The sequence below is a fragment of the Tachypleus tridentatus genome, chromosome 7, assembly GCF_004210375.1.
Source record: "Tachypleus tridentatus isolate NWPU-2018 chromosome 7, ASM421037v1, whole genome shotgun sequence".
In the NCBI taxonomy this organism is placed as follows: domain Eukaryota; kingdom Metazoa; phylum Arthropoda; class Merostomata; order Xiphosura; family Limulidae; genus Tachypleus; species Tachypleus tridentatus.
The window spans coordinates 172,258,641-172,285,413 of NC_134831.1; the positions used below are offsets into that span (position 1 = coordinate 172,258,641).

Sequence of the window (26,773 nt, forward strand, 5' to 3'; positions counted from 1 at the left end):
AGTCTTAACTAGCTACAGTTTTTATACAAATTTCATCCATGTAGTTCATGGATTAGAAACCTCTTAACAACTCTAAAAACCTAAGTCAAGTCCTTCAGTGAAAATATGGCCAAAAAATTTGAAAATCAGCCATATTTAACTCTTTCCCTCCTGAAAATATCCCGGTATTTCTTTTCACAATTCACCATCTTGAATAAGTGAATGAAACTGAAACAATGATATTTAATACAAGTATAGCCAAAAGTCCTGTTTGATCTTTATATAGAAGGCTATAGAGGTAAATAATATCTAAGTTTGTATCTTTTTCTCTTCACTTTCATCTAGTTTCTACAGCCAGTATACAGTATATGTAAAGTGTTAGTCTACAAAATAGTCCAAAGCTAGAAGATATTCAGTAAATGAGAACCTTGATATAAAATAAGATTAGGTTTGGTAAAAATAGGAACTGAAATTATTTTTCTTAATGTTAAACTTGTCTTCCTTTCTTAATATTTTCAGAATTCAGCTTAAATGAATTGGGCTCTTGTTGTACTGATCTCCTGAATAAACCAGTAAACTTTAACTAAGGTCATCTTTTACCCAAACTTTCTCAATTAAAAATGAGATTTTAAATTATGCTCATAAGGTGTGGCACGTTGGTTTTGGTTTCTGGAGTTAACCTGATAATCCTTATGTAAACCTTTTTGCAGTATCTAAATGCTTTCTATTAGGTAAGAAGTCCAAAACTACACAGATGGTTAGAAATGATGGCATTTAAGTTTTAATTGCAAGTTTAATGTTGAACTAGTAGAACTGTATAATTCGGGCATAGTGATGGTCAACAAGTAGTAGCTGCAAGTTTGCTATACAGCAAGGTCAGGATATGTTTTATAGAGAATAGATCAACCATGGACAGTAAAGAAAACAAGCAAGCTTAGTAGGTATCGTGAGGTATGAGGGTTGTGGTAAAAAAAAAAAAAAAGGAATGTTGGGGTTAAGGTTGAGGGATAAGTGTAATGTGCTATGTGGGTATTTATTTGGCTGTTTCATTGATTGTCTTCACATGAAATAGCTGAAAAAATAAGACTATAAATTGGGTAAGCTTGTGTTTAACAATGAGCAAGTAATGCTAATATTCTAAGTACTTGGATAGTTGTGGTTGATTATACTTGGGAGTTATTATAGTAGTTAAGTAGAACAAATCATAATTAACATAAAATTAATGAAAATGTTTTGATTACTGGAAGGTTGGAATAATCGTAAATGTTAGTTGATTTTAATCACATTTAATTGTAAGTCAGATTAATCGGTTATTTTACCCGACATAAATCGGTACTTATGAGAAATCATGTTAACTCTTGTTCTCCAGTGGGATTATGTAACTAATGAAACAGTAAATTCTAATGTAAGAGTCTACATACAATAACTTGGGTCAATTGATGGATTGATTTTAACTTTCATCTGTGTAATTAACTTACTTTGTCATCAGCAACTAATGTTGGTTGATTCTGCAGTTTGTTATTCACTTTTTGACTGTCTGATTGAATAAGAAACTTTTGTTGTTATTGATATTTTTGTGTATAAATTTTTAATGAAGCAGTGTGACTCACTTTGAGCAGTAGTATTTAAGTAACTAATTGAACACTCAAAAGTTAAGTACTCTTGTGATAAAAGTTAGGAACATTTGAACAAAAGTAAATTTGGATCAGAAGTAAATTCTCAAAGTAACATGATTAATAAAACAGCTATGTGATAAACTGATTATATAAAACTTTGTTACAAATTTGTACAATAGCAAACTAAAGTGTATTGATTATGAAGTGTTTCTAAGTTGATTAGTGATTATTTCTAATTCTGTAAAGTGGTAGAAGTCTGAGAAAGGTTAGGTTTCTTGTTGCATGTTTTATGTTCATGTGAATGATGTACACAAAAACTTATTCAACAAAGAACAGCTTTTATTTATGATTGGCCACTTTGCACAACTACTTGTACAATCAGATGTCACAGCTACTTGGTTGAAGTAACTTAAACATAGTATTTTGTAAAACCTGTGATATGATGTACCAAAAATGTGTTAAAGCTTGACTGGTAAAGTGAAACTTTCCAATTTGGCTTTTTGGGAAAAGTTGAATATAAATAGTCATTTCACTGCTAATGTGTCAGTCATTCAGAAATGTAAATGATTAATGGCATTGTTGCTGATTGTAAGGAAGATATTAAGTTGATCTAAGATATTCTCCTGATGACTGGAAGTAATGTCTGAATCAGGCAGAATTTAAAATGTATATTAAACCTTTACTTTTGGGAGGTTAGTGGACAATTTGCCTGAGAACTAGTTGCTGATATGAACTGTGTTAGAATGGAATGGTAAAAGTTCCCTTGGAAGTAAAGACAGTTTTTACTTTTTAGCAGAAAAATACTGAATAGTGATAATAGAAACTGGAAAATTGAGTAAGTAAATATGATAAAACCAGAACTGACATCACTTACTGATTTATACCTCTTGGTGTGGATTCCTGTGTATGGTGAGGGGACTTTCCGAGGAAGGTTTTGTTCTTTCAGTTTACCTCCTCTGGAATCTAAACATCCACCCATGTGTTTGGCATGTGTGGCAACCTGTGAAAGGGAGGAGAGGATCCTCACGAAAACCTGGAGTTGCTGCTGTGTCCTTGTTTGACACTATAGTGCATCTGCTTGTAGGGCTCCATGATAGGTGGGGTCAGTAGGCACTGAAATGTAGCTTCTTTGTTATGGATACCCCTCTTTCTAACAAAATAAATGAGAATTGAAAAAACAACAACAAATCATTGGAAAATGACTACACATGGATGATCCTGTTGTACAGTCAACATTACAGCCAGATTCTACACATTGACTTCTGATTCTCTGTTCCTTATCTGAGAAATCCTTGGGGCAGATGTCTCCATTTTTCATTCAGAATGATTAGAGGGACTTGCTGGCTCTCCAAAGTCAGTAAAGAAGTTGTGCTTTGGAGAAAGTTTGATGAAAACATCTTCACCACAGCATACTATACTCCTCTTAAAATCAAAGGCCATTGGGGATATACCCATTAGGATTACTCCCAATGTAGCTTTGAATTCTTCCAGAGGAGTTATAGTTGAGAGGGATTTAAAGAACATTCCCGATTCAAAATCCTCGCTGGTTTTTCCAGCCAAGGAATTACTACAGTACACCAAATCTTTGCCTGTAAAGATGAAATTATGGACTCTACCAATGTTCTGATATTAATGTTTACATCACTACGTCCTCCTGTCACAGTGAAAGCAGGTTGTCTGAACTGCATGGTACACCCTTACATTCCTAATCCTCTCGGAAGTTTCCAGTGTCAGCATTTGGTCACTCAAAAACATCATGTGTGCTCATTCTGTGTGCTCATTCTGTGCAACCTGGAACCACACTATTAAGTGCAACCTGGAACCACACCCCTCTTACTCTATTTCTTGCCCTAAATAAGTAGAAGAGAAAGAGGTGCAATGTTAATAATATCACCTATTCAGAGGCTCGGAAGTTGTCCCCAACTCTATCTCGGACATATGCTGCTGCTCTCCATTCCACTCCCACAGTGGGAGTGTAGAAAGATCTTTTTCGTTTCTCCAACAGAGTCGTTTGCAAAACATCTTGATCTTGTGCCCTCCATAATTAAAAATGTTGATGAATCTGTGTCTACAGGCAGCTGTTAGGGAGTTTGTTGATCATAGAAACTCTGATTTCTACAGTAGGGACATAAACAGCATTGTTACATGTTGGCAAAAGTGTTGAAGCAAATGGTGTTTACTTTGATTAAAGCATATTTTACGAAAGTGGTTTATACTTTTTCAAACTTCACAGTTCAGAAACCAACATTTATGGACAACTTAATACTATGGTGTCTTATCATGGGAAAAATTTCGAACTTCTGCTCTTTACTTGATGAATGGTGTTATAACATTCAGCCAAATGACAATTTAAGTGTTTATATTACACTACTAGTTATACAGCTTATACACCAATTTATATAATTCATGATGATGATCAGCAGATAACAAAATGCATATATATGAATCCCCTGCACACCCACCTCCAAGAAAAAAAATTCACTGTATTTTTCAGTAAATTAATCATTGGTACTGCTCTTAAACACTTCTAAGGTACTAGTCTCCACTATCTGCTCATTCCATAAGCTAAAGATTCCATTAAATAAATAGTTTAACCAAAAGCTGAACAAATCTTTTAAAATCTTTATTCACTTGTGCCCTCTTGTGTTTAAATTGAGCATTGAGAAATAAAAGGCTTTTATTCCAGTTAACCAGTGGATAACCTTGTAACCTTAATAAGGTCTGAGGAGAAAACTAGAGAGATTTTGACCTATCTCCATGTTATAAAATTAAGCAAGACCCTAATTTGTACTATTTAAAGTGAGAACCAAACAGTGATTCAAGAACAGATGTCTACCTCTTTTTGTAACACATGTCTACAAGGACATCCCAAAATTTTATGCCTTGTATACCAATTTCAAGATGTCTTTCTTTTAATCATTATATTAAATGCACTTCTAGTGTAACAGTGAAAAATGTTTGGGAACCACTGCATTAGACAGTGGCTTACTGATGTATGGTTGTTCCCAATTTTTTATTTACTCCATTTAGTGTATTTTAAGAGAATGTTTTGATGCTGCTTGTTCAGAATTCTGATATTGGGGATCACACAAGGAAATAATTAAATTTTATATGCATTATTAAAAATAGATATTTACATGAAGATTGTTATATAATGTTATCAGTGTTGAAGTGAACATTTTGCAAAAAGACTGGGATACAGCTTAACAAGGTGTTTGTAGAACTGTTTAAAGTTGAACAATATGCACTTGGGTATTTTTTTATACTACTAACGGTAAAAAGAAATATGTTAATTACAACATGACTGAAGTTAACTTTGTGACTGTCATTCATGAATGCTTACACTCAGTAAAATTGCAATTAGTGAATTGGGTATTTCTTTACTGTGTTTAAAGGTTCCAAAAATGGACAGTATTAGCCTCTCATTGTATTGGCTGAACAAATTCAAGTTGAAATGATTTAGAAATTGCATAAGAACTTTAAAACTACTTTACCTGGTAAAGTATCATGCTTGAGAAATAATTCAGTATTTCTTCTTCAAAGACTCATTTTGAGTCAATCCTTTATCATTGAGATTTGGTTAATATTTGGGTGACACAAGAATTACAGTAAATGTAATAAATTGGGTAATATGTGGAGAAATTTGTACTGAAACTTAAAAATTACAGAATTCCATTTGATTCTAAAAACTTGTGATTTGATAGTTTTAGTTTGGGAACTTGTGAATAATTTTTCTTTTAAGTAGGATGTGAATTAAAGTTTAGTTTTTCCTTTGTTTTTAAATTTTTCCATTGCTAAATTTTTACACTTTTGTTATTAAAGTATTGACTGTTTTATAAAATAATGTTATAGTGTTAACTATATAGATAGATGTGTGTTAAAGCAATTAAATGTTTGAAACCCCATGTTTTCTGTAGTCAATTTGGCAGGTTATATCATATTATATATTTATTAATTTTAACACCTTTTATAGGTGTTTTCGACATTTCCATGTGTCAGTGATAAAACTTTAATAAAAATTATGGTTTCTCTGTTACTATCATTGTTGAGGCATCTTATTACTGAATCAGTTATTCATCAGATGGAACGTTTATTTGTATTTATCGGCTACGAGCATCCACAAGTTTAATTTGTAGTAGGAATTTTGAAGTCAAATCTTCAATTTTGGTACTGAATTCGTATTTTTTTTTGTTTTTCCACAAATTTTTACCATAAGTGTAATATTGTTAGACAAGAGATCTATTTCAGTAAACAGTTTTGTTTAGTTTTCAAGAGTGTTATTATATAGCTTGAAGTTTTGCATATCTACATGTATTCTTTTATATTCTAATACATTCAGTCATAGGTACTGTCACTTATTTTTATATAAAACTATAATGTTCAGGTTGATATTTATGGTATTCTTTTTCTTTTTTTCCTTAGGTTTACATGGAAAGCCATAGGATTTCAGGATAGTGTTATCTCTATAATAAACTACACTAATACACACTTCTACATTAATCCATGCAAACCTCTGTTTTTTGATGACAACTCTCTGAGAAACTGTTCTGGAAGCTTTGTGTGTTCCGTTGAAAACAACATTACTACTAGCTTTGGAACTGAGAGGGTAATCTTTGAACAGAAGAAGAACTTCTTTAAACTAGTATTTGGAAGTCCAGATGAGAAATGTAAGAATGATCGTACCCTTCCTGTTCGTTCTATAATTCTCATGGAATGTGGAAAGAACTTGGTAAGGCCCTGCAACAAAGTAGCATGTGGCAACATAATTGCATGAAGTTTTATGTGTGTTTGGTTATTATACAATGATCCATTAATTTTTAATGTAGTCCACAAATCAAATTTCCAAATTTGGATGATGTGTGGAATTTGGGACTAAAATGTCATGTATCCTGTATATATTCCACAGAAAAAATGGAAGGCACCTTCTCCTGTTTCCCCATGATTGCACCTATCATTTGAAAATTCACATACTTTTGTTAGCAAGATATTAAGTAATTATTTCATTTGTTTAATCTCTGTACTATGGTAGTTTTCATGAACTTGCATTTAAACTTTTCAAGTTTAGTTACATCATAAACTTAATGCAGAACAGAAATTTGGTGCATTTTTACAGAGTAAATGCAAGTATGACCACAGAAACAGCTGTTAGTATATGCATTGTTTCTTTAAAACCTTTCTGTATGATTCATTGTGCAGAATAAAAATGCTGAAGAAGGAATCTTTACCCAAGCAGTGACACCTGTAGAGCTGCTTACAGAGACCAAATTAACCATTAAACAAAAGTCCAAACTTGATGCTTCCTTAGGTATCTCCTGGTTATTCTAGTTCCCTGTGTTTATCCAAGCCATAACCACACATTTTCTGTTGAAAATGTTCAACCTTGGAAATAATAAATTTTTTTGTTCCCAAAGCCTGATGGATAACATTCATGTACATAAACAAGGAACATGACATTTCTCTGTGAAAATATGTTTATCATCAGGGTTTCATTATTTATAAGACAGCTATGTAAATAGGAGTTTTTTTTATTCCAGTGTTTAGATGTAACTGGCTTAAATTTCCCATACATGTTTCACTGAGAGATGAAAATTGAATATTTGTGCTGTTTTTGTTATCGTGAGTGGTCTGGAATGGTTTCTCTTCTGTTTAAAACATTTTTATTGTCTTGTAGGATGTTGAGTAACTTCAGGTTTGGAAAAAGGAAATTTGGTAGTAAATATTTTTAACTTGACATTAAATCTAACATTATTAAACACAACAATTGGGAATGTATTGTGTGACAGTTTTTATGTGTAGGGAAAGTGCAAACTTTAGGTTAAAACCACTTATCTCGATTAGAGTAACTTTTCTCTTTTTATTTAGTTATTGGAGTTTATGAATGGATAATCCGATGGCCCCAGACTCTTTCCATTGACTCAATATAGTGTTTGTTTATAGCTATCCAAAAATGCAAAATAATATGTGAGAATATCATATGTAACACCTGATTCATATCTGTAACAATAATCAAAATGCAAGTACTTAAGGTAACCTGAATGTTGTATGAAGGTGTTGTGGGCAAACTGTACTAATTTTAAACTCAGCAATTTTAAATTTCTAAGAAACAACTTGATATAAAGTTTTAACATGTTTTACATGTGTGTGTGTTTGTTACCAGGGAAATATGTAATTACCTTAAGACATGTATCAGCTGCTGCTGTTTGTGGCCACACAGTGTTCATCATTGTCAGCTATCTGCATCTGTGCTAGTATCTAATATTCTAAAACTATTTCTGTTTTGAATTGCTAATAGCATTGCAAATGAAACATCTGTACACATACATTGCAAAGTCCCAGATCATTTGTTTATTTTCAGGGTAAACCAGTTTTGTACATGGTAACCAGTTGTTCCGTGCTTTTCTGGTGGAGTACGTCATTGGTCTGTGAAAAACCGCCAGTGAGGAGAGAAGTCCCATGTTATGCGTATGACCTCAAAGGAGACCTGAGAGACTTGAGCCCTCTGATAAAGTCTCGGGGTGGATACCATGTGGAATCTTTAAATCCCAGTTCTGATTTTTACATCAATGTTTGTTCTGATATCGATAAGGGTAAAAAATGCTTGTTTTGTAGACAATAAAACCCATTTTTATTTTTGTGGGCTTAAAGTTTAATTTTTTTCATTTTTGAAATAATAATTTATGTACTTTAAAGAACCATTGCATGCTGCAGCATGTTGTAAAGAATGTTTTCTTCCCAAATTATGTTTAGAAGAAAATGTGTATTGCATTCAAGTTCACATCACTAGTGTGAATGTTAGCATTTGACTTTCTGGGACAAATGATAGAAATTATAAATCTGCTGTGTGAACAGAACTTTAAAATCTGTGTTTGGAACTCTCTGTCCATATGAAGCTATAAAATGTTTTGTTTTGTAGTTGGAGAAACTGTTAACTGTCCAGATGCAACTGCAGCTTGTGGTAAATTTGGTGGAAAGTATGTATCTTTTGGAAAGACAATGCTAGCTCCTAGTTGGGAAGGACAGAATCTTCAGTTAGTATACAAGGTAGATGATGAATCACTTCCTGGTTGTGATGTTAAACCACAAACAACAATAACATTCAAATGCCCCCCACGTGGTAAGGTAAGAAAATGTTCATATTGTTGAATCAGCTTATAACACAGCAACATATTGTTTCAGACTTCCAAATCTGGTTAAAGCTGTTTATGTTCATGTGTAGATTAAGTTTTTATCAACTTAAAATTAATGCATCACATTCTGACAGGAAGTTTGATATCTGCTTGAATAGTTAGTGTATTTTTAATGAGAACATAAAAATTTAATCAAGGTAAACTTTCCCAACTAATACTTACAGCAAACAATACAAGGAGATAAAGATATAAAACATAACATTGGTAAGTCTGTTCGCCAAGGAACTATGAACTAGTGTTTATATTACATTACAATTGATATGAGATGTTTGCTGATCAGATGTGAAACTAAACCTTACTTCAATTGACAAATTTATAGTACTGTGTGAAATCTACAACCGTTAAATATTTTAAAATTATTATTACAGTTAATACTTTTATGCTGGTATGGGAAGGACATAGTAACAACTTTCATACATGTTTTTATTATGTTTTGAATTTTATCAGATTTTCATAACTTAAGAAATAGAAAAAATACAACAGAATTTTAAGATTGAGAAGTAAGACACTCCTTTCAGCTTATTAATTATTTTTGAATGAAATCTTAATTTGTCGATTAGTTGAAACATGAAGTTGAGCCTTACTTTGGTGCGACCATAGTTTTCCCATGTGTCATCTTATTACTCATTTCCAAACCTAACCTGTTAAAAATAAACATTTGATAATACATTAAGATCAAGTGGCATAATGGGTTATTGATTTAGAAGATTTGAATAGTATAAATGGTATATTTCTGTATAGTAAAAAAAAAAAAAAAATTATTAATTGAATTCTTGAATGAGTGTTCTGTTAGATTTAATGTCTAAATGAAAACTATGTAGAACTGTTTTTGCTGCCTGACACATGGCAGAATAAAACTAGAGGAAGCTTATCTGTTGTCTAAGTGTTAGTTCAGTTGACATGTGGCTGACTGTGGCTTCTAGCACTTTAATTTTTAAATATTATAGCTCATTATTGCTATTGGATATCAGCATCATGTCATTATTGAGTGAATAACAGAAACTGTTTACTGAGATAGTGTTGAGTGAGTTTCATCATGGATTAGTAACAAAATGATTGATCTTATTTTTGTGAAATTTCATATTTACCATAGTTTTCTCTATTTTTGGAAGGGGGGAGATTGCATTCCACCCTCTGAGGTGGATGATTTGTAACAATCTGACAGATGCATATTTTGTTACAGAAGTTTGTGTAAGTTTTCAGGTATTGATAAACCTTTTCATGTATATCGAACATAAAAAATCTCAACTATGTGAGTACATAATTACTGAATATTTTTTAATTACAAACTACCTGGATAAAACATCATGCTACCATATCACCATAGTTTTCTGCTATATCCTGTGTATCCCAAAAGAGAACTGACAAAGTCAGTGGCCCAATGTTAGTATTAGTATTCAAGTATTATTGAAACACAAAGGAAAAATTCAATTGTTTGTCATCAGTTTTGGATCACTGGGATAAAGAGAATGAAAATTGCATTCATACAGATTTTTTACTTTTAAAAACCTGAGTTTTATTATTTCTAGTCTAGAAGAAACGGAATTTTTTTACTTAAAACAACAACAAAAACATTTTTGCATCACTTACTTCCCATAATATCAAAACCAATTTTTGGTGTTGTAAGTAGCACAGAAATACATTTATATATGGTACTTCATGACATAGAAAAATGTCTACACATTATGAACTGGTATGGTTGAAGTAAAGAGGTGAAAGGTTAAGAAAACTAAGGATTGAGGTAAAATGATTTAGTACTGTATGGTATATAACTGTGGGGCACATCATGGGGGTGGTACAGTTAGTTCAGTCTGTGCACAATTATCATTGAAAATATAATTAAAATATAAAGAAGTTTAAAATGGTACTGCACATTTATTACTTGATAAAGTAATGTGACCAAATGCTATCATTGGTATTCAAGTATTATTGAAACACATAGGAAAAATTCAATTGACATTTATGATACATATATATAAATAGGTAATATAGGATGTGGAGGGGGGGATGCACTGAAAGATGTTTAGAAAGGTGGTTCTATTAAAATGTTTGCACACTGCTCTTATAGCAGATGAATTTGTATTACTTGCATTTTTTCCTTTTTTTTCATGTATGTAGCTTTGTCACACGTGTATTCCATGAAATGAGTTTCACCTGTAGATACCCATTTGGTCACTGGTTACTCTTCATAACCATTTCAATCTTTTGTTTGTCTAAATATATTTATCTTCTATAAATTCATTAGTTTTTGAATGTATTGCACTTGTGATAGTGTCTGGAATTATCCATTGACTAATTACTGCTGTAGATATATAAAAGAATAAAGATGTGGTTGTGCTAGCTTCCATGATTTTTTATTATATTTTAAGTAATGTCTCAGAAATGTTCTTGTGATTTTATATTTTCATGTGCATGAGATATGTAATGAATAACCTTCTTCATGGTAGGGAAAGCTGCCTCGTCTTGTATCTGATACCAACTGTCACTACCAGGTGGAGTGGGAGACAGAATATTCTTGTCCCATCAACATGTTGCAGGGAAACAAATCAACATGCAATTTTAACCAAAACGATCATAATGTTGACATTGACCTAAGCCCACTGACCAAATCTAATGGTAATTTAATTTGATGATAGATGGTATTATCCCTAAGTTTTACTTAAACAGTTTCTGTTGGTTTGTCTTCTGACAGTTGGTTTAGAATTAATAGGAAGTTTACACAGTAAAGTGTTGGAAACAAGAGAGAGACAGAATTAGACTTTAAGAATTTCTACTGTTAATTTAGAGTAGGTTGTCTATTAATGTCTCTGGATGTTGAATTTGTATTTCATTTTGAATGTTTTGTTACATGTTGTATTTAATTTGTTTAGGAAATTACCACTTAGAGGCTGATGTAAATGGAACAAAAGTTGATTTTTACTTGAATGTTTGTGGTGGTCTGGAGAAAAACTTCAAATGTAATGATAGTACGTGGCGTACGACTACTGTGTGTGTAAAGTATCCTGAGACACAGACCTCTCATATTATCGGAAGAAAACATCTTTCGAGCCTCACGTAAGTAGGTGGTAGAGATGAGAAATATCATTTGAGAATTCGTGAGAGAGTTTTTATTTAATGCTGAATTATTATGGATAAAACTACCACTCATGCCAAAAACAAGATCAGAGATGAATATGAGAAGAAATATTGTAAAGGGAAACAAATTAAGTATTCAATGACTTTTTTCTTGCTAAGAATTAAGCTGTTTCTGTTTCCTTCATTTGATTACTTGTAAATCAAGAGGTAATGTTAGTTTTATATATTTTCAGTCAGTCAGTGTAAAATAGTCCTTGTAAAACTGTTTATTTCTGTTCTAACATCTTTTCTCAGCTATTCATTTATATGTTTTGCATTATTATAACCAAAAGAAAGACCATTTTGTTACTCAGTTTAAAATACTTAAGTCTAATTTGTTTAGTCTTGAACTTCATAATACAGTAAAACCTATCTAAGGTGGAATTGCACAGGACTGAGTAAAATTTCCTGCTTAAACAGGTTTTCTGGCTAACACAGTGAACATGCATTTCCTTAAGTATATATCGTTTTTTAGAGGAACGTTATACTTGCTTTACTCAAGGGAAGTAAGACATTTGTGAATGAAGTTATTATACTGTTTGTTATTTATTAGAATAAGAACAAAAATAGACTTTCAAAATATACATAAATACACAAAATCTTAAATTTGTTTGAGAAAAGTGTCTAATTTCAACTGTTTCATTTTTTTATTGGGCTTTCTCATGCAGCTAATAGAAGACCTGTTCTATAGCCTTTTCATGTAGTTAATCTACCCCCTTCATTTTTGCATACAATTTGATAGCATTAATATAACTTAACACTATCGTTTCAATTTTGTTCATCTTCTGAATCTCTCCTACTGTTACCATCTTGCAATTCTATTGTAGACTTTAAGTTAATTTAATCAGTTTCTGTTAAAACATTCTTGTCAACGTTTACAAAACTTTCTGCATTCACAGAATCATCTGCATCAATGTTCTCAATCAGAGTTTGGATTTCACTAGAATTGTCAAAACAAACAACTTCTCCACAATCTCTGCCATTATCAAGAATAAATCCACAGTTTTAAAACCGCTTTATTACACATTCATCATTTATACATTTGATTGAGTGACTTAAAAATGAAATTGCATTTAACACATCAATTTTCATGGTCATTTCAAATGCTTTCTCGCAGTTGTCTATGTTTGTAATAATATGCTGAAGCATCAGTTTTCTGTATTTTAATTTTATATGCTGAATAATTCCATTATCTAGTGGCTGTAGAACTGATGTACATGGAGGTAGAAAGATTAAATGAATATTTGTAAGTTGAATTTTTGGGTGACAAGCTGCATTATCTAGAAAGGTAGAATATTTCTATTTTCTTATTCCATTCTTTTGTTTAATTGTTCAGTGCCATAGACGAGATAACTCGTTTAAGCTGATTGGTAGCACAGTGCCACAGACGAGTTAATTCGTTTTCAATAATACCTAACTTCAAAGCTAGATGTCAGCACCATAAACGTATTTGACCTACTTACAAATTGTATCATTTTCGATCCAAAATGGCGTCACGAAAAAAGTTACAAAAATTGTAGCAGCTGAAATACTTGGCAGTCAACAGATTAATTTAGCTGCAAAAATAACGATAGCAGAAAAAGAGCAATATATTTAACCAATACTTCCTGTAACAAAATGTCTGATACTGTATTAACATTTAAACAAATCATTAATTACACAAGAATTTGTGAGTATTTAAAGAAATTATTCATTAATCAAAAACATTTTTCCCATCTTACTCAGGTTCTAATCCTACTTGTTGATAGATGAACTAGGTTAAAGATAGTTTTCCATCCATATTATGCAGGTTCTGCTATACAGAGGGCCTTTTATAAGAGAAATCTTAAGAAGATGCTGCAAAATGTTGATATTTCCGGCTTGTACAGGTTTCTGTCTTATGTAGCTTTCGGCTTAGACAGGTTTTACTGTATTAAGGTTGAATTGACTTAAAAATATATTTCTGAGAGAGGAAAACAAAATATTTAATTTTGTTTTACTAGAAAAGAAAATAACAGAATTAATTTTTGAATTGAATATCTCTTGCGTATGTGTTTCGAGCTGATATCTTAAGTTCAGTGTTTGTTTTTTTTAGGGTAAGGATAACTGGGCACTGTTGAATTTTTCATTTTTATGATTTCAGTATTAAGTGTGTGTAGTAAGTTTGATTGTGAAAGCTTTTGAGTAAAGACAGAATATGTAAGAGCATCATCTGTTACATACACAACAAAAATGAAATGGGCTGAGAAGGAAGTAATCATGTTCAAATTGTAATAATTTAAAAAACTTAAACCAAATATTTAGAAAAAATAAATGACTCGTGTATTTTCTTGCATGTTTCTTTTCTAGGTATGTTGATGGTGATTTGTCATTAATATACCATGGGAATCCTTTTGGTAGTATTATCAGGTTCATTTGCAGCCAAGAAGCTGGTGAGTAGTACTGCTGAAATTACATTAAGGTTCATGGATAATGGGCCTGTCATGACCTGGTGGTTAGTGTTTGGCTCAAACTTGTGGGTTGGGAGATCAAACTATGTCAAAATCTTAATTTGTGCTGTTTTGCTTTATAGCCAAAAGAAAGACAATAAAATTAATTTGTTAGTCAATTTAAAATACTTAAGCGTAATTGTTGAGCCTTGAATTTCATAATTTTAAGGTCGAATTTACTTAAAATATGTTTGCCTGTTCAGTTGTGAGGGCATTATAACATGACATTCAATCCCAATATTCACTGTTAGATAGTAGCCTAAGAATTGACAGTAAGTGGTGTTGAGCAGCTTCTTTCACCTTAGCCCATCACTTCAGAATTATGGCTGGCCAGTTAATGTCTATTAAATAGGTTAGCTTAAAATTTAAACAAATCCATAGTTGATACGCTTGTAATATCAATATCAGGCTATTTATTTGTTATAAAGTAAAACAGAAGTTTAGTGTTACTTAATTGAACTAGCTAGCAGAAAATTTGTTTAAGATTTACATTAATTTTACAGCATAACCTTTCTTACTTGTAACCAGTAAAAATTTAAATTTGGTGTATTTATATCAGTCTGTGTTTACTCTGTGATTTTTAAATGCATTCCTTCAATATTTGATGCTGTTCAATAAATCAGGTGGTTTGCCAGTAGACAAAGATCACCTGGAGAAAACATTTTTTGAAAATACTGCAAACTTCATAGGAAACACTAACATCAATAAGCACTTCAACTTCTTTTTTTTCATGTTAGATGTGGCAGACTCTTGCAAATCTCGCCACGTAAGATAGCTTGACCCTGCGGAAGTTTGTTCCAAAGAAATTAGATGTTACTGAAAGTTCAGTTCTCTGAGGAGACAATTGGAAGCAGTTACTAGTTTGGCAGTATGCAGCAATCCCTGTTTAGATATTTTCAGTTCTTTCATAGTTTTTGTGTCCAGCATGGAATGAACATTGTAATTGGAAATGAGAAAATATGTACTAAAAACAGGTTTGGCTTGCAGTTAGGACAGATAGGTTGTTTTTGTAGTATTACTTGAACAGAGGTTGTTCTAGCAGTGCATTAGTTGAACAGTGATAATATCCTGTACTGTCATTTGAATTTAAGATTGCACATGCAAAGGGTTGCGAAACCATTACACAAATCTTAGTTCTTGTGACATTCCAGTATCTTTGCAACATGATTACATTGTCTATTTTAGCATGCCCTACATGAGAAATTGTTCAGCTTTGAGTAGACCCAAGTCTAAGAACTAATATGAATTGGGAGTCAATGAAGTACCTACAGAGGATGCAAATGTCCAGCAACATAGTTGATTTCAATAGAAATCCTTTTGGAATTATTGATTACATTATACTAAAACCAAGAGGCTTTAATGTTGTCTCCCTCAGTGTGGATTCTTGTATGTGGTGAGGAGGCCTCCCACAGAAGGTTCTGTTCTTTCAGTTTACCTCTGGGATCTAAACATCCATCCGTGTGTTTGTGTGTGGCGACCCGTGATGGGGAGGAGAGGATCCTGGTGGTTGAGTGGTCCAACCCCAACACACCACTTTGGCCTTGAATTCCTGTAGACAGGCAGCGTTTGGGTGGTTCCTCTTGGGTCAGTTGGCTAGGGTCAATCAAGTACCAGTGTTGGATGTTCTCAACAGGTGTTGTGGATATTGTGTCTGATGCTTGTGTTTGGGTATAGTGCTCATGAAACCCAAGCATTGCTGCAATGTTCTTGCTTGACATAATAGTGTGTCCCCTCATAGGGCTTTATAGTGGGTGGGGTCAGTGGGCACTGAAATTTCCTTTTTTCCTATGGATCCTAAAAATAAAAATTTAAATAAAATAGTGTAAAAAAACAGTCAATTGGTAAATGACCACGTCTTGAAGTTTCTGAGTAGCAATCTTCAACATCTATACCATCTGTTGTACCTCATTTTCTTATCCTACATTCTCTTTCAGAGAAGCCTTTAGGGCAAATGTCCCCATTCTTTTTTATTCAGGAGGGACTTGCTGGCTCTCCAAAGTCAGTCAAAAAGCTTTGATCTGTAGACATGTTGGTGGAAACATACACATCTCAACACGGTGAACTCCTCTTGAATTCAAAGGCAATTAGGGATATACCTATTGAGGTTACACCTAATACTACTTTGAATTCATCACGAGGAGTTATTGTTGAGAGGGATTTGAAGAACATCCACGAGTCAGAGATTCTTGCTGGTTTCTCCACTCAAGTAGTGTCTGCAGTGAGGCATATCCCCACTCACAAAGATGGAGGTACATTGCATACCAATATCCTCGTTCTGACATTTACATCATCATGTGCACCTGCCACCATAAAGGCAGGTTATCTTAATTGCAGGGTACGACAGTACATTCCAAACCCTCTCCAGTATCAGAAGTTCAACACTTTCCTGTTCTTTTCTACAGGAACTTGTAGTCTCTCAGGGCTGTGTTTTGAGTGTCACACTTTTCAGTATAAAGATTAATGCTATCATTGAACAACTCCCTCTCACTGTTGCAAACAGGCTTTATGTCAACGACTTTCACATCTCCTGTCAGTTGTTGAACATGATATACTGAGCGGCAGCTACAAACTGCCCTCAGTCGTGTGCTGAAGTGGACCACGGCAAACTTCTTTAATTTCTCTCTCTCTAAAACCTTTGCATGCACTTTTGCTGCCAATGGGGTATTCACCCTGATCCTGAACTCTGTATTGGTGAAGTTGCACTGCCTGTGGTCCCTGAGACCAAGTTCTTGTGGCTTATCTTTGACTGTGAGCTGACCTTTATACCACACATTAAGCATCTATGGGTCAAATGTACAAGAGCACTGAACATTCTTCATGTACTCTCTTTCATCACTTGGTGTGCTGATCGACGTTCTATGCTAAAGATATATTGTGCTCTTATTAGACCTTCCTTGGCCTTAAAGATGATGGAGTCCATTCACCATCAAGGACTTTGGCTTTGCACTGGGGCTTTCCATGCCTCTCCAGTTCAGAGCTTATACATAGAATCTCATGAACCTTTTTTGCACCTTCACTGTTTGCAAGTGTCTTTACTATATGCTTTGAAATTTTGTTCCTCATCAAAGCATCCCACCTGGGGTTGTGTTTTCCTTCCTCAGTGGGCCATACTTTTTCAGAACAGATGGTCTGCCATTGCTCCTTTAGGCCTTTGTATTCAGGCGCAGTTGGATGAATTGGGTCTCAACTTGAAAAACATTGCAGTATCCACTGGTTAGCCCATCCCACCATGGCTTATTACAGTCCCCAAGTGTTACCTCTCTTTAAGGTAATCTCACGATTAGGATAATGAAAGTATAATGTATTATAAATATTATACTAACACACATCTACATAAATTTTTATGTAAATTAAACAACAAATAAACTGTTTATAAGCAAATAACCAAAAATAGGAGGAGCAGAAAGTGTTTGTACATTTTAGAACTTATGAAAAAACTGATATTCCTGTAAAAATTTTGTTTAGTTTGGAAACTGAATTACATTACACCATTCCAGAACTAGACACTGAATTCATAATTATTAAAATTTAGCCAGCAAAACATGTACTTCTGGCAATTTAGTGCTGTTTCCGTCATTATCTGCTTGGTCATCATGGTGAACAGGAAACAAAAACAACTGTCCAGTGACTTAAAAAACCGAATTATTGTAAAATATAAGTCTTATTGTCTCTCTCTGGTATTGCTACATAACTTAATGTGCCAAAATTTACTGTTCAAAGCATCATTGCCAAGTTTAAGCTTCCAGGAGTAACTGCTAACCTCCCTCGTTCAGGACGCTCCACCAAAATTCCAGAGAAAAGCAAGAGGAAGGTTTTCAGAGAAGTTAATAGGAACCCTCATTTAACATGTAATGACATGCAGAAACTGGTAAGGAAAAATGGGGTTGAAGTTAGCACCTCTACAGTTACGAACATGTTACACTCTTCTGGGTTCAAAGCATGCTGTCTTTGTAGAACTCCATATTTAAAGTCTGTTCATTTTGAAGCACGATTGAGGTATGCAAGAAAGCATGTAGATAAACCCTTTACCTATTGGAAGAGTATTCTTTGGTCAGACAAGACTACAATTGAGCTTTTAGACCATAATGATGTTTGCTATATTTTCTGTAAGAAGGGGGAACATAATCTTCCAAAGAACACCATCCCTGCAGTTAAACATGGATGTGGCTCGATCATGCTATGGGCTTCCTTCAGCTCTTCTGGTGTAGGCAGCCTTCACCGCATCAACGGAATCATGAAAAAAGAAGAGTACATTGATATATTAGGCACTTATATCAAGAATGATGCTTGGAACTTGTGGCTCAGGTGTCATTGGATCTTCCAGCATGACAATGACCCCAAGCACACATCAAAATATGTGCAATCCTGGTTGTAGAGGAACCATATAAGCGTTCTGGAGTGGCCATCGCAGTCACCTGAACTCAACCCAATTGAAAATGTTTGGCATGAGTTGAAGACCAGGGTTCATCAATGTCATTTGAAAAACTTGCAAGATTTGGAGGCCTTCTGTAAAGAAGAATGGAAGAAAATACCAGTTGAGTACTGTCAAATGATCATGGAGGGCTATGAGGACATATTGTGTCAAGTAATTCACCTGAAAGGCTACACAACTGACCATTAAAGTAGACACACGAACACTTTCTGTCCCTCCTATGTTTGGTTATGTGTTTATAAACAGTTTATCTGTTGTTCAATTTACATAAATATTTATGTAGATGTGTTGGTATAATATTTATAATAAATTGTACTTTCATTATCCTAATCGTGATACTTAAGTTATGGGGGAAAAAACTACTTATGACACAGGGGTACAAACACTTTCTGTTGTATCTGTACATTAAAAAAGGTTTAATGTGGTTCCCTTTTAAGAATCAGTCTCTCTAGTTTGATTTGAAATTAGACAATGGTTGTAACATTAAATAACTCCACACCAGGACTGGAAAGGCCAACTTCAGGTGATTAATGCTGCTGTTTGAACTATTCGTTAGCCATCCTGGTCAGTTATTATTAAAATTTTTCTACATGTCTTTTAAACCTTTTATTCCTTTACTTTTTGAAAATTTCTATACTGACACATAACTCGCTACCAGGACTGGAAAGGCCAACTTCAGGTGACTGATGGTGGTTCTTGTACTTACCTGTAAGTCTTCCTGGCAAGTTATGATAATTACCATTATGCTACAGAAAGTCCTTTACAACTTCCCTTACTGTAGTTTCTCTCTTAACATTGTAGACTAGATGTCAACATTAGTTTTATGCTATATATGTTTTTAAACTTTGTTTTGTTTTACCTTCATTTCCATTTATGAATTTTACTTCATTTACTTTACTTTTACCTTTTTACCGGATGTTTGGCGCAGATAGTCTAATTGCTTTGTGCCATAAAACATTGAATCAGCCAACCAACTTTAATGTTGTTATTAAACAACAATGAAGATTGAAGCTGTTATTGTCTGGATCAGATGAGCTGGAACCTTCCTGTGCAGAAGAGAAATGACTAATGCCACCAATGCAAGACTTGGAAGATCAAGATTAAATGCATAGCATCATTGAAGCTGATATTGTGTGCATCATAGAACTATTGCGTTTGTTCTAGTGTCTTGCATGGGAGTGATTAAATTCAATGAATGTAACTTAGTTTTGTAGAAGTCAAAGACATGTTTGGGACAAATTATATTTGAAGTTGATAGACCTTGAGGATCTTTAAATGCTGTGACTGATGTATAATCTTTTCTGAGGTTTGTTGTATCTTTACAGTTGCTAAAAAAAAAAAAAACTGTGCAATTTCACTTTATTTATTACTAGTTTTTGCTTTAATATCAATGTTGTTTGTGTTGTATTTCTTGGTTTTATTTTAAAGTTTCTAAAATTTTTTTAATAGATACTTTATCTTGTTTTGAAACCACAATTATTTGATGTTCAATATGTGCCATTTTCCTGTTGTCAAGAGAATTATAAATGTACAACAATCAACAGGTTGAATGCCAACTAGGTGACCCAAGGACAAAGTTTAATTCTAACCTTCATAATGAATGACAGGACCACTGAATTTATGAAAGTTTAATTATTCACTACATCAAATTGCTGTTAAAAATGGATAGAATAAACTTTTATTCTATACTTCAAAATTAATTCAGGTTGTTCTTTATCCTTTTTATATTTTAACATTGGTAGTGAATTTCACTTTCACAGTAGTACATTTGTGCCATGTCACTTGTACAGAAATTTAGTAAGCTCCTAGATATTTCCTTTCTGGGTCAGTTGTGGAGGTGTTATGACAGTTCCATTATCCATTATTAAAGAATAGCCAAAGAACTAGTAGTGGATGTTACTTTTTTCTTGTCTATCACTTCAAAGTTGGGAACGCTTGGGAACAGATAGCTTTTGAATAACTTTTGCATGAATTCAGTAAACAGACATATTTAGTTTTGAACATTAGCCTGGTAAGGATAATTGGTTGGAATGTTAATTTTTTTACTTGCTTTGTTTATAGGTAAATCTCATAATGCAATCAAACAGGATTCATTATGTGGCTTACAAGAAATTGTTTTATTATATTTTGTAGACGGTAATGGAGTTGGAAGTCCCGTATTTGTGGAACTTGACAATGATGTTTTTGTGTTTGACTGGAAAACTAAGTATGCCTGCGTGAAGCACGAGTCCATAAAACAGTGCGAAATCAACCAAGGAGCAGTCTATGTCAATCTTGGAATACTCACGAGGAACGGAAGTAATGGTTTCATTGATGTTTTTTGTTAAGTTTATAATCTTTATTAATATAGTAAGAAGTATTTGTTGGGATAGCTTTTATTTTTGTCTTTAACTTAATAATGAACAAAGTATTTTCCATGAATGTAATGGTTGCCATCTGAGAATTTTTTTTTAATATTTATTGTTTATTTTTCTAAGTTTTAGGTACTAATTTTGTTTTTGTTTTTAATTCCATTAGATGAGAAACCATGGCAGGTGTTCACAGGTGGAGCATATGACAAAGGTGATACAGCGGTTTCTGAACTGTACTTGAATGTTTGTGGTGAACTTCCTCAGAGTGGGAGTACGAAAACTTGCTCTGATGGAACAGCTCTGTGTATGATTGGTAGGTTTGTCTGAAATATTCAGTGAATAAAATCCCAAGTTACTAGCTTTATTTATAGCTTATTATGCTCAGTAATGTTGCTGTAACGTGTGCTATCATTTAGTAATTTGTGTATAATTTCTATTTTTTGTTGATAATCTAATTTGTAGTTTAAAATACTGTGCCTGTTTGTTATTCAAAAAGATTTTCTAGATCTATATAAATGTACTAATACTGTCTTTTTATGTCAGTGTAACTGTTTATGTATATAAAAATAATAGTACTGTCCTTTATATGTCCATGTAACTAGTATATATAAATCTAAAAGTACTATCATTTCTCTGTGTAACTATTTATATATATAAGTGTAATGGTACTGTGTTGTATGTCCATGTAACTACTCTGTAGGGTGTGGATGGATCTTCAAAATTGCTAAGGAGGGTCATTAGGTCCATGGGAGATGGGGGGGCAGGGCAAATATTTTCAGTTTTGCAATTTTTATAGTTTTTACCACTACCTCATCCCCCATTCCCTCTCTTAATGGATCCTCACCAAATTTGGTGTGGAAGTTTGCTGGATCATGTGGAGATACATTTAAACTTGCAGTTTCATATCATGCATTTTGGAGTTTTTATGGGCAATGTTTATAGTTACATTTGTGGGAAGCAACTTTTCATGCCTTAAGATAACCTTTCATTAATGATGAATTTTCAAGAGTGCTTGAGCTAATTGTATATAAAGTACTTTACAACCATGATTTCAATTAAACATACTTATAATTGCAACAGTTGCGACTAGATAATTGTGTATGTAACAATCCATTTGCTCCAATATTACCCTTAACAGAAGAACAAAATTAAGAGTCATGCAATTGTTTGTTCATTGTATAGGTTCTGATGGTAACGTTAAGAACCTTGGGAAGTTTACATCATCTCCAAGTTACAATTCCAGGTTTGGCATTATTCAGTTGAATTACACGGAGGGTGATGTTTGTGTAAACGGACAGCAGATCAGATCCTTGATTACAATGATGTGTAAACCAGGTAAGAAACTTCTTAGTATGTAAAATGCTAGCTACCATCACTTTTCACCCTAAAGAACATATAGTGAATAAAATTAACTGAAGCTAGAGAATTTTTGTTTTGACATATTATTGTGTGTTTGATAAACTAGTAAACTTCTAAACTTGTCCACTCCCTCTTTCCAATAACAATTTTTATTGTGGTGTAGAAATATGTAAACTTCTTGTTTAGATAAAAGGTGTTCACATGTAGATTAAAGCTACCAGTCTTGTGTCCTTACTTATGTTTGTTGCTATCTCATTAGTCAGATAATTTGAAGAGAGTTGAATTTCTGAAGTTGGTGGTACTGAAATTAAAACCAAACTAGCTTATTCTATTTTACAACTGTAGTCTTAAAAAGAAAAAAAAAACAAGTTTAAATGTATCATCTGTAATTGTGGATTATTTTCTTTCATACAGTTTCTTTATCATAGAGATGTTTCTTCATTATGTGGTTTGTATGCTTCTAAACTTGCTAATGATGTTGGAAGTTCTATTCATCACTTCATATAACTTCAAAATAAATTAATTTTGAACTTTCAAGCTAGTTTATTTTCATAAAAAAAATCATTTCGACAGTTTCTTTTTGTTTTCAAAAACTGTTGAATCAGAATGGATTTCTCAGTATGAACTTAGATTGAAAAACAGAAAAATGGAGAACAACTGTACAGATCTGTGATATGGAATGCAGGGAATTAGTGATTATTTAATAACATTTAACAGAAGAGTTGCTAAAACATTCAGTGTAACATTTAATAATATTTTAATTATGAGTAACAGACAAACTACAGAAATGATTCTATTACCATTGTTCAAAGTCATTAGGTGAGTCCTTTTGCTTTGGTGGTGTTTTTGACCTTTAGATTCAGTTTGTCCAAATTGTCTTAGGTCATCAGTTTATTTTTGTTGTTGGCAGTTTTTTAACCTGAGGTACAATATTATAAATGCAGAGTATTTTAACTCTAATAGTATATTGAATATTTTAGAAATTATTAAAATAACATTGGCTGGCAAATAACACCATTTGACCCTTGGTTCTATTATTGCTCAAATAATAAAAAACCTGGATTTAAATCAGTGCTGAAAGTAGTTTTGCATAAGGTTGTTGTGTACAGAAGTGTTGTACAGTTTTTATTTCATTGTGAATTGTAAGTATGCCAGAAAAATCTCTCATTCAGATGGTACAACAGATATCATTCTTATAGTTTTGAAATGTCTCTTTTCAGATAAAATGACATTCATTAGTACAGTGCCATCTAGTATACAGTGAAAGTTTTGTGTATAAGAATACTCATCCTCTGTGAAATAATTTTGCAGGTGACCTCGACAGTGTACCTGTTCTTATTAGAGTGAGTGATGGGGGATGCTTATATGAAATTGAATGGCAGACAGCAGCTGCTTGTCCTTTGGCTACCAAGAAGGGTACAGACTGTAAAGTATTTGATAATGATTTAGGTGAGTGTTGCTTTGTCTCTGTTATGGTTTTAATTCTGTGTTTGTCGCATGGGTTTGTTTTATGCTATAGTGTGTTGTTTCCTTAACTAAGTTTTTCTCCTAAAAAATGCCATAGAACAGATATATTTTTCAATAATGTAGAGCATTTTACTTGTTCACAATTCTTACAAAAAGTACTGATTCTTACTTCATATGAATGTATTTGTGATAAAAATGTTTTCTTTTTTTACCTCTCAATATTTATTTTTGTAACATGGTAATTTTTGTTGTGTAGTTATTTGCTGTTAGATGTTGTAGAAGCAATAAATTTTTAATGTCAGATTGAAGGAGGGTTGATAAATATTTTATTGATAAAGGTTGAATTTAAACTAGCACATATAACTTAGTGTAACACTATGTAACAAAATTTTTACTTTTTTCTTGTTCCTGGACAGAATGTGTTATTTTCCAATTGCTTATGCCTAAAGTAAATGGAAAAGACATTTTTCTCTTCAAACTTTGCTTTTGTGGCCTTGGTAATGAAATTTTCCAATTTACCCAATTCAGCCAAAGAGACCTCAATGATTTGATCAGAGATTTTGGTTCAACAAAGTCAAATGCCGAGCTGTTGACATCCAGGCTCAAGTAGTGGGATTTGTGAGAGTGATTTACATTAGTTGCAAATCTCGAAAAACTACTTGCTTCTAAACATTTTAGTATAACCTTAGTATAAATACATGTAAATCTTGATTCATATGTTGTTTTATTCAGACCTTATGTAAGTGAAAATGTGCAAATTTGCCTGTTTTTACATAGAAAATAGGTTAATTTCTAAATTTCATTATCCAGTTCACAAAAGCAAAGTTTGAAGGGAATAATGGCCATTTTCTGTACTTTTACAACATAAGCAATTAAGAAATAACACATACCATCCAGGAACACAATTTGTGTTACATGGTGTAATGGATGTGACAGCTTAGATGGACAAACAGGTCTCTTGTTGTCCGTAAGTGTTACATGTTATATATCTCTTACTTCTCGTTCATAAAACAAAATTTGGCTTTAAATTAATTAACAAGCTCACTTCGTCATAGATTGTTTTATCATTAACCTCTCAGTGAAAAAAGAGGTAAGTCTTAAGGCTTATAATGCTAAAAGTGGGGTTTTGTTACCTGTGGTGGGCACAGCACAAATAGTCCTCATATAGCTTTGTGCTGAACCAAAAATAAATTTTATTAGTATTACAAACATTTGCACTGATTTCAAGGTAAAACATGTTTCTTAAAACTAATGTTTAAACTAGATGTTTAATGTAAATTTCCAGGTTTTCGTACTTTGTTAAATAGTTTTTTTCTATTTTCAGGTTTGACCTTTGATTTAAATCCACTACGTAAGGTTGATTACTATAAAGTCCCAACTGATTCGTACATCTACTATATCAATGTGTGTGGACCACTGAAAGGTACACCATGTGACAAAACTACAGGAAAATCCCAGAATGCAGCAGCATGTCAGGTGTCTGTTCCTGAAAGGTACTAAACTTGTTACATTGCTTTGTACTACTTCAAAATCCTCTTGAGTACTGTGAGTTTTTATATGTAGGACTGATCAGTAAAAGTGGATATATTTATAAATATACACATATACACAGCATACAGAAACTTAGCCTGTGTTTGTGTTGTATTTTAAATAAAATCATCTAAAAACGTTTTCTATTTCAGCACTAGTTCAACATCTTGGAAGCTAGGAGAGCCAAACACTGAAGTGGCTTACAAAGATGGTATGATAAATATCACATATATTGGTGGTCAGCCTTACAACAATGAAAAAAACACTCCTCGTTCCACTTCCATTGCATTTCTCTGTGATCCTGAAGCAGGCGAAGGCCATCCACAGTTTGTAGAGGAAACACATCACGTGTATTCTTTCCGTTGGTACACGAGCTACGTATGTCCAATGATACGGCCTGTAGAATGTTTAGTAGAAGACCCAGTAACTCATAAAGTATATGATTTATCTAGGTAAGTTACATTCTTTCTGCTCTAATCCACAAATTGTGCACCATTCACCATGTTTGGGGACTGTACATTACAACATATTGAGTAATTTAATTCTTTATCCAATTATAATTCATTATAAAGACTCTCCTACAAGGGAATGGGACAGACTTGCTGACAGTAGTTAGTTGTGTTGATTTCAGTTTCATTGGTATTTAAAGTTCTTTTTGTGTGACTCAGGCCCACTAGGTAAACCTACAAATAAGATGAATAAAAAATTTAGAAACATGTGTTTAAAAAAAAAAAAAAAAGGTTAGTGAGATCCATATGAACTGTCATTGTAAATTCTAAGGTTAGAGGTTAATGCAACTGCTGGTAACAACTGTTCCGAGACCATTTTGTAACGTTTATATTTTTGGGTTCTAGTTAATAGATGTGTGATGTACTGTGTGAAGTATCCTAAAGGATATGTTTAGAGTGTGAAATGAAAAAGTATACAGCACATGTACAAGTTTTGTTTAAAAATGATCTTTGAATCTGTTAAAAGCTTTTTGAAGATTTTGAGTAATTAAAGTTGATGGAGTTGGAGATATTTCACTAGAGTATAATCTCTTCCATCCATTACTTATTGTATTAACAGCAAGGCTATCAACCCTATCATGACAGGTCATGGTTCAAAGGCCACAGCATCTCGCTTGTTGACTTGCATTCAGATTTTTGAGCTACCATTTTATGAATTGATGCCAATAAGTTTGGTATCAAATTGTAAATTGTAGTTCAAAATTTAGTGTTGTACATTAGTTAATATTGACTTTTGTGAGTCACATTGTACGTTAAATGAA

The 26,773-nt window shown here is 33.0% G+C and overlaps 1 protein-coding gene across 2 annotated transcripts in view; it reads left to right on the plus strand.

Moving 5' to 3' along the window:
• The window catches only part of Lerp (lysosomal enzyme receptor protein), a 69,199-nt gene that overhangs the window by 1,733 nt on the left and 40,693 nt on the right, over positions 1–26,773 (plus strand). For both annotated transcript variants that reach the window (XM_076515677.1, XM_076515678.1), the window contains exons 2-13: positions 6,018–6,324; positions 7,951–8,182; positions 8,509–8,714; positions 11,230–11,398; positions 11,653–11,836; positions 14,225–14,307; positions 20,930–21,094; positions 21,314–21,460; positions 22,330–22,482; positions 23,818–23,955; positions 25,298–25,466; positions 25,656–25,955. In XM_076515677.1, coding sequence (XP_076371792.1) covers positions 6,018–6,324; positions 7,951–8,182; positions 8,509–8,714; positions 11,230–11,398; positions 11,653–11,836; positions 14,225–14,307; positions 20,930–21,094; positions 21,314–21,460; positions 22,330–22,482; positions 23,818–23,955; positions 25,298–25,466; positions 25,656–25,955 — 2,253 coding nt within the window. The remainder of the gene's footprint in view (positions 1–6,017; positions 6,325–7,950; positions 8,183–8,508; positions 8,715–11,229; positions 11,399–11,652; positions 11,837–14,224; positions 14,308–20,929; positions 21,095–21,313; positions 21,461–22,329; positions 22,483–23,817; positions 23,956–25,297; positions 25,467–25,655; positions 25,956–26,773) is intronic.